The sequence below is a fragment of the Mastomys coucha genome, unplaced genomic scaffold (assembly GCF_008632895.1).
Source record: "Mastomys coucha isolate ucsf_1 unplaced genomic scaffold, UCSF_Mcou_1 pScaffold5, whole genome shotgun sequence".
NCBI classification, from domain to species: Eukaryota; Metazoa; Chordata; class Mammalia; order Rodentia; family Muridae; genus Mastomys; species Mastomys coucha.
In genome coordinates this window covers 45,526,140-45,535,416 of record NW_022196911.1, presented here as the reverse complement: position 1 = coordinate 45,535,416, position 9,277 = coordinate 45,526,140, and the positions used below count along the sequence as shown (strand labels likewise).

Below are 9,277 nucleotides of genomic sequence, written 5' to 3'. Positions count from 1 at the left end.
TAGCCCTGGCTGTCCTGGAACTCACTCTGTAGACCAGGCTGGCCTCGAACTCAAAAATCCACCTGCTCAGCTTGGGACCTCGTGCCCACTGGAATGCCTGCTGGTCCATCTGTTTGCCTGGTAGACCTGGACACACACACACACACACACAGTTTCCTGCTCTAGTCTGTTTCCACTCTTCCCTAGACTCCACCCTGAAGCCTGTCTTTCAGCCTGACTCTCCCCTAGGCCACAGCAGCAACTTCATCCCAGGGTTGGTCTCAGGTTCTTACCCATACAGATTCTATTGACATTTCTATCTGTGCACTCTTAAACCCTTTGCACTCTGCCGTAGCCTCTTCAACTTGAATCCACTCTGTAGACCACATAATAGAGACCTATCGAGAGCTATATTTACTGTGTGCAGTGTGACAGGAGAATTAAGGTTGGAATCAATGAATCTGCGTTAGCCCCTGCCACATTTCCAAAATAGGCGGGATTGTCTGAGACACTGCCGCCACAGAAACCACCAAGCATTGTGAAGGAGCACAGAGGATGAGTCACTTCTCAGATCATCAAATTCATCTGCATTAAACATGGTGAGGGCCCCATTCTTTGAGGTGTAGGTGGATCTTCTAGTGGTCAGTGTGCTTGAGCCTAGCCCTGTGTAGGGCCTCAGGCACACGCTTCTCATTCTGCAGCTTGGACATGATGATCTAGACAATGTGAACCTTCCCTCTGTCTGTGCCTCGGAGCACACAGATGCTAAGCTTCTCTATATTGTTCCAGTTTTAGCATCTGTAATGCCAAAAGAAGCACAAATAGATAATTCCTCATAGCAGCCACCCAACCACTACCAATAATGTGTTACCATCAAGAATCATATTCTAAGTTGTCCAATCTTTCAATGATTCAAAAAGGACTAAAATCCAGATTTTTAGATGAAATTATTTGATCTCAATCTACCACGACTTATTTTTATTTTATCTTATTTTATTTTTTGAGACAGGATCTTGCTACCTAGCCCTGGCTGGATTGGAACTGGTTATGTAAACTAGGCCTTGAACTCACAAAAATTTACCTGCCTCTGCCTCCAAAGTGCTGGGATTTTAAAAGTGTGTTCCACCACACCTGGCCTGCAACAACACTGTAATAATTTTAAACACTAATAGTTCTGTGGTTTGACATGGTCCAAATTGTTAAATTCTAATTTGCAAATTGTTAAATTCTCATGACATTCACATCTCAATCTCACCAAATTCTCTTCTATTCCTAATAAGAAAATAGGCTGAATAACCACATATCTGTATGGTGACTTATCCAGGCCAGAGTTGGAAAGCAGAGACAATAATCACCACAAGGTAGGCTGTGTGCTGTGTTTCTTTATTGTGAAATCTTACTTAGGAATGAGGTTGGTTCAATTCCTATCACACTTAATTAATAGCAGAATACAGAGCTCATTTCCAGTCCACCACTGCAGATCTTGCCTGCTAGGCTGTCACCCAGATTCATCTGATTTGAAAGAAAAAGCCCCACCATCACACAAACACACACACTTCTGACTCATCTGTCCTAGTTTCTTTGGCAGCCCTTTTTACAGCCTGTTCTGAAGAAGGCTGCCGAAAACGATGAAGTCGAAAATATTAGACACGTAAGTTGGCATGGTAAGGCACACATTTAATCTCCATGCTCAGGAGACAGAGGCAGGAGGATAACCAGGATTTCAAGGCCAGGTAGTGATATATTACTGAGTTCTAGGCTAGCCTGAGGTACAGACTGAGACTCTGACTGGGAATGTAGCTCTGCTAGAAGAGTGCCTGCCCAGCATGGTGTGGTGTCAGAAGCACTTGGGAGGTGGAGACAGAAGGATCACAAATTCAACGGTCCTGTTGGTTGTGTGTGTGTTGAGGCTTGGGTAAAGCTCAGTGGTAGAGGTCTTTATTAGCAGGTATGAGACATAAAGTTCAATTCCCAGAACTGCCATACCCCACCTCGCCAAAAAAGTAGTTAAGCACACCCTCGCCAAGTGGCCTTTTGAGGGTTGAGGGGAACTGCGTTGTTCAGACAGGGTTTCTCTGTGTAACTCTGGCTGGCCTGGAACTCACTCCGTTGACTATGCTGTCCTCAGTGATATCAGGCTGTCCTCGGAGCCTGCCAATGCCTTCCTAGTGCTGGGATTAAAAACGTGCACCATCATCACCCGGGTACATGGTCTGTTTTAATATCAGCCCTGGGCAACGAGAGGCCTTGTGTGGTGAAAACAACAACAATAACAACAACTAAAAACCCAACAGTGAGATTTTTGTTTGGGGGGGGGGGGGGGAGAAGGGCATGAAATGAAAGTTTAAAAGAGGAAGTTGTGTGCAAAACGTTAAAATAAGGCGCATTCCCGGTCGTGGGAAGCAGAAAGTCCAAAAGTAACTTCCAAGTACTCCGGGCAGGGGATCACCTGCGTTTAGGAATCTACTTTCCCGAATGTTCTACAAGGAAAGCAAGCCCAGGTGAGGGCGAGCAGGGAGGGAAGCGGCCGCAGCGTCTTAACCCGGTCGGTCCTGGCCAGCGGCGGGTCACGTGACCGGGCAACATGGCCGCCCGCGGAGAATGCAGCCGGGCGGGGCAGGATTCGGAGCCGGAGCCGGAGTCCGAGCCGGGGCCGGAGCCGGAGTCCGAGCCGGGGCCAGAGCCTGAGCCCCAAGCAGGCCTAGAGACCGGGGAAGAGTTCGAGATCGTGGACCGGAGCCAGCTGCCGAGCCCCGGCGAGCTGCGAAGCACGTCTCGGCCTCGAGCGGCCGACAGCTGGTCGGCGCCCATCCTGACGCTGGCGCGCAGAGCCACCGGGAACCTGTCGGCGAGCTGCGGCAGCGCGCTGCGCGCGGCCGCGGGACTGGGAGACAGCGGCGGCGGCGGCGGCGGGGAGCGCGCAGGTAGGCCGGGGTCCCGCGGGCTGGGGCTGCTCCCGGGCTGGGGCTGCTCCCCGGCTGGGACAACCTGACTGCCCCGCCGGACGAGCTGCTCCGCCGAGCCGTGCGGCGCGGCGTGGGGCTCTGCAAGTGGTGTGACCCAGCGGGAGAAGCGCGGGACAGGGTGGCTGCGGCCCGGGGCTCCCCTCCCACCCTGTGTGTTTGTCTTTGTGAACCTCAGAACAGTTGCGTCGTGATCACGGATTGACTTTAAATAGGAGGTTTAAATTAGAGGCTTAGACGGAAAGACATCTGTATTCCTATTTTGCATACTTGACAAACGAAGTCCGGTGCTAGTCCCCTGTTAACAATCTCCGCTGCCAGCCGCTTGTGCACCTGCGGCTGAGGTTGACGGCATATTCCAAAGTTGGTGAGAGCAGCAAGTCAGAGTCAGGAGGTTTTGGTTCCCTTTATTCTCCCGCCACTAACCCCCTGTGGGACGAGGACAACCCCATCACCCCTCCTACTCTCATTTCCCAATCTACAAAAATGGGATTTCGGCATACCAGTAAGAAAGAATAAAAGCAAATTGTTATTTATTTTTGTTGGCTGGGCATGGTGATTCAGGCGCATACTTTCTGCACATGGAATTATAATATAAAAGATAGCCAAGGTTTCGGGCTTCGTGGTGCTTGCCTTTAATACCAGCACTTAGCAGGTAAAGGCATGTGGAGCTCTGCGAGTTTGAGACCCGCCTGGTGTACCTAATGAGCCCCTGCCTCTAAATAAATAAACAGACAAATAAATAAATAACCATGTTTCACATGGCTTGGGCACTTACTGTGAATGGACCATGTAGACTTTAAGTTGCTGTTTTAAAGTGAGTGTTGACTGTAAATGACTGGGGCATCACGTGCATACAATAGACTTTATTACCCAGATTTTATTTTAAAAAACAAAATCACAACAAAAACAACAAAAAAGCTTCTTTCCTTGGTAATGAATTAACCTTGATTTTTGGTTTTGGTCTTGGTTTGTTTTTGTTTGGGGGATTTTTTTGTTTTGTTTTTAGTTTTTTGTTTATTTTGAGACACAGTTTCTCTAAGTAGTCCTGGCTGCCCTAGATCTCACTCTGTAGACCAGGCTGGCCTCGAACTCAGAAATCCTCCTGCCTCTGCCTCCTGAGTGCTGGATTAAAGATGTGCACCACCACCGCCTGGCCATCTTGGTTATTTTTATAACCTTTACTTTTGTGTGTGTGTGCGGGTTCACATATGTTTGTACATGTGTTTGTGTTCTTGATGACCAGAGGTGTGGCTGTCTTCTTCAACTGTTTAATCCACCTTATTTTTGAGACAAGGTCTTTCACTAAGCCCAGAGCTAACCAATTGGCCACACTTACCAAGACCCAGGTGTTAGCATTCTGTCTAAACTCCACCCCCTCGGTTACCTGGCAACAGCCAGGTATGCTGCTCCCCACAGTTACCTAGCAATAGTCAGGTAGGCCTGACCCATTATAAAGGGGGCTGCTTGTCCCTTCCTCCCTCCCTTACTCTTGCTTCCCCCTTACTTCTCTCTTGCCCTCTTGGGCTCTTCCCTTTCCCCTTCCCTTCCCCCTCTCTCCACATGCTCCTGGCCATGGTCGCCTCTACTTCTCTACTCTCTTCCTCTCTCTCCTCTCTCTGCCTCTACTACCCTCTTAACACCCCTCTCCATGCCCTGAATAAACTCTATTCTATACTGTGGCTGGTCCCTCTGGCGAAGGGATGCTTTGGCATGGGACTGCCAAGGCACCCCCTTCCCCAACACCTCACTACACCCCCATAGAGCATATCTTATATCTTTATCTTTTTATAAACACATCACCAAGTATCCTCGTGTCTCTGCTTTCCCAGCACTGAGATGCTGTAGTACCTAATTTTTAACGCTGGGGATCTGAATTCAGGTCTTCAAGCTTCATCTCCAGCCCTGATTTTTTTTTTTTTTTTTTTTTTTTTTTTTTTTTAATCACCATGCCTGCCATGGTGTGCCTGTGGAAGTCTGAGTATGCTTTCAGGAGTCTCCCCTTCTACCATGTGAGTTTCAGGGCTAGAACTCAGGTCTCCAGGCTGTCAACAAATGCTTTTACCAATTGAGCCATCTCACCAGCCCTGGTTTTTACTTTTTGACTCAATGGCTTAAAACGTACACACATTATGTACCTGTACAAAAAGATATTTTCTTTCTTTATATCCATATCTTATCCCTTTTCTATTTAAAATTGTTTTGGTTTTAGTTTTTTAATTAAGCCTGTTGGCTAAGAGCGAAGATAGAGAGAATCAACAATAGTTCCCAAATCTCAGGAAGTTTGGGGTGAGGATAGAAAGAGGCTGGTTGGTGAATTCAGGGTAGAACTGGGTAGGAGGAATGGTGTCTGAAGTTCTGTACTGTAGCTAGAATAGCTAAGATCTGCAACAACTATCCAATATTTTCTAACAGCTAATGGAGATGTTTTACTCGTTCCTTCCTAACAGGGAATGGAAAACTGTTTGAGGCGGTGGGTATGCCAGTTGCCCTGACAATCATTCTATGTTATATCCATAAGCTAAAATGTCACAGTGTTCCCCTTAAATTTGTACAATTACTGTTGCAATTTAAAATATAAATATATGTTGACAAAATAGCCAGGTGGGTAAAGGTGTTTGCCTCCAGATCTGATCCTGAGTTTAATCCCCAAGGCCCACACGGAAGAAGGTGAGAACTGACTCTCACAAATTGATCTCTGATCACCATTATGTGTGCCATTGAATGTGAAAGCACCCCCCCCAACTCACTAAGTAAAATGCATATGTGGGGCTGGTGAGATAGCTCAACGGGTAAGAGCACTGACTGCTCTTCCGAAGGTCTTGAGTTCAAATCCCAGCAACCACATGGTGGCTCACAACCATCCATGACAAAATCTGACTCTCTCTAGTTTCTAGAGTGTCTAAAGACAGCTACAGTGTACTTACTTACATATAATAATAAATAAATATTTTTTAAAAATGCATATGTATATTTACACACACACCCTTAAGTAACATCTGTTAATCTCACAGAAGGAGAGGAAAGACCATTACCCAAATTCTTTGGTCAGATTATGCAAGTTTTATTTTCTGCCAGACAGGGATTAAGTGGGCTTTGAGAAAATAGCATTAATCACAGGAAAAAGTGAGATTCATAGAGCCCAGAAAGCTGCAAGGCTAGGGGGCTTCCAGGGAGTTTGGGTTACATAGGAAATTGACAGATCATCTCAAAACTTTTTGGCAGAACATCTTATCTAATCAGGGTAGAGTTTAGGGTATAGAATATAGAACATGTCAAATGGGTCAAGACATGGTAAAAGCCAAGTTTTACAGAAAACAGGAATGAACTTATTTTGACCTGGTAACTTTTTTTTCTTTTAGCTTGCTTTGGTATTTGGTTTTGTTGAGACATGTTTCTCTGTGTACAGCCTTGGCTGTCCTGGAACACACCTTGTAGAGCAGGTTGGCCTTGAACTCACAGAGATCCACATGCCTCTGCCTCCTGAATGCTGGGGCAAAGGCATACACCACCACACCCAAGCAGTGCTAGTGGCGTATAATCTTAAGATGGAGTCAGGCTGGTCTGTCACTTTTCACAGTTAATTTTTTAAATGTGGAAGGACGACACACTACAATAATGATAAAAAGCGTAACAGAGTGAGTACACAAGCCAGTAACTTTAACTTATCCCAACCAGATTCTCTTGCTTTCCCTGACTGTCTGGACTCTGCACCTCCAGCAGTACAAAAGGCTTGTGCAGCGATGGGGTCACAGGCCATGGGAATTCTTCTGTTCATTGTAATCTTGTACTTTATCAGTCATTGACTGAAGCATTGTAATATTGCTCATACTGCTCACTAATAGGTAAGATGTGCCTGTGCCTCTGGAGAATCACAGATAATCAATAACCATCTGATGAATAAGGGTGTATCTGTTTTCCTGTTAGGGCAATGACAATAAGTGTAGACAACACTTCATTCTGTGTTTACCAAATGCCACCAGAATGTTAGATCTGTGTTCACACCATCATCTCCCTGTTTACCTCAGTTTCCACAGTAAACATGAATGGTAGTAGGGCTAGTTTCTTGAGTATGTCCCTGCAGCCTCTTTGATCAAAAGGCAGGGCTTGCAGAAGCTCCATGCTTGGAGTTGATGATAATTTTTTTCAATGAGGCATTGTGTCTCACACCTCTAATCCTAGCACTAGAGAGACTGGGACAGAAAAATTACAAGTTTGAAGCTAACTTGACCTACATAGTGAGACTTGTGTATCAAAAACCAAAATGACACAATAATAATTTTTCCTCAAATTTCTGGGAAGCGGATAATTAATTTTTATGTGTTTATATGTGTGCCTGGGCCAATTTATGCTCGCATCATACCTGTAGGTGCTTGCAGAGTCCAGAAGGGGGCATCAGATCCCCTGGAGCTGGAATGAGCTACTTGATGTGGGTGCTGGGAACCAAAGTCAGATCCTCTGGGAGAAGCAGCACATGCTCTTAATTATTGAACCCAGTTTCCAGCTCTGAATTTGTGTTTCATAAGTGAAGCATACTGAGACCAAGGAGCAGGGGCACTTGGAGCCAAGCTCATATGAGATCCCTGTCTGTCTGACTTCTCAAAAACTCTGAAACTTCTCCCTAACACTCCTCAACTCCACTGTAGCCATGAGTGACCAGGAAGGGCAGGACAGAGCCCCTCTGAGCCCTCTGAATTTCAGGGCAGGGTGGAACCACAGCACACTAGTCAAGCCACTGAGGAGGTGACTGTCACCCATCAGTCTGTGGTAAGGGAAGACTAGCATTGGTGTTTTGGTCCAGGCCCAGATTTTACATGAGCTTTATGAATTGTGTGTTAGTTACTATTATCTTCATCCATTTTATTACATTTTTTTTACTTTATTTAATGAGAGATAGTGTGGGGTGTATGTGAAAGAGAGAAAGACAGAGACAGAAACAGATATATATAGAAAGAGAGAGAGAGAAAGAGATGAGAGAAAAAAGAAAGAAAAAGAAGCTGCTATGGAATGCTGTAGAATGCTTTGATCCATGTTTTAAAATACCCTTCATGAGCCCCGGTGCACGGTTGTCTTGTTTTGCTTCGGGGGAATTTTTCTTACACATGCATGTGTGCATGAGTGCACATATATACTATTGAATCTTTCCAAGTGTCTTTGCACATTTCTCCTCTCAACATGGCACTTTCAGACACACTGGATATACATAACGGCATGTCTTGCTTTTTAGAGTGAAACTTCCTAAAAGATGAAGGGCCATGGGAGCAGTCTTACTTCACAGTTATTTAGATAGGCCTGGAGTCTCAGCTACTCACAGGATTGGGACAAGGGGCTTGCTGAGCCAGGAGTCAAAAGCTAGACTAGGTAGCATACTGGCAAGCCATCTGGAAGAGATTCCCTATTGTGTCTGTCTTATCAGCTCACGGTGTGAGCTATGTCTGCCTGTTCTTATCCACGGTTTTTGTTTGGTTTTCTGTGTTTTTTTGAGACACTCTTGTATAGTCCAATCTGCCTTCAAACTTGCTATGTTTCAGTCTCTGATCCCAAGTGCTGGGATTCTGGAACATGCTACCACACCCATCTTCCATGTGTCAGAACACCTCTACATACAACTGGTACAGTCCTTTTCAAGTGACACAAACTAGCTTTTCCCTTCACTTTAGTGATTGAGCTGCAGAAACAAACAGAGAAAAGGTCTGAAAATCTAGAAAGCCTAGGATTGTTTGTGCTGTCAATTCAGTGTCATAAACACTACCCCATATTAGTGCATCATGCAACCTGGGATAATGTTAGTGGAGCATGCAGCTCGGGCTATCGCTCAGTGGTAGAGTGCTTGCCTGATGTGCACCAGACTTTGGGTTCAAAACCTTGGAGATATATATATATATTTCACCAAGACTTACCAAATGGTAACTATACCTGTTAGTCATTCATTTATACACACACACCTTGTTTAATGCAGAAAACTCAAAGTGATCTAAACGTTTTTTATTTCATTGCTCTTTTGTTAATGCAGTTTTTTTTGTTGTTTTTTTTTTTGTTTGTTTGTTTGTTTGTTTTGATCAAAACTCTTTTCCATGATGTGGGCTCGGGGATCACTTGCCCTGAGACAGCTGTGGGCTCGGGGATCACTTGCCCTGAGACAGCTGTGGGCTCGGGGATCACTTGCCTTTATAAAGCAAAGGAAGAACGAGCGGGAAACCTGGCGTCTCAAGATGAGTGCACTGACAGATCTCAGGGGTCTGGTGTGCTTCTGCAGGCCTTTAATCCCAGCACTCAGGAGACAGAGGCAGTCCAATCTCTAAGTTTGAGGCTAGCCTGGTCTACAGAGTGAGTTC

General features: G+C 45.6%; 1 protein-coding gene across 1 annotated transcript in view; it reads left to right on the top strand.

The window, feature by feature from the left end:
• Window positions 1-2,358: 2,358 nt before the first annotated feature.
• Rufy1 (RUN and FYVE domain containing 1) overlaps window positions 2,359-9,277 on the top strand; it is a 42,629-nt gene continuing 35,710 nt past the window's right edge. Inside the window, exon 1 of the mRNA XM_031351693.1 lies at window positions 2,359-2,903. Within this exon, the coding sequence (XP_031207553.1) occupies window positions 2,564-2,903 (340 nt within the window). The 5' untranslated portion in view covers window positions 2,359-2,563. The remainder of the gene's footprint in view (window positions 2,904-9,277) is intronic.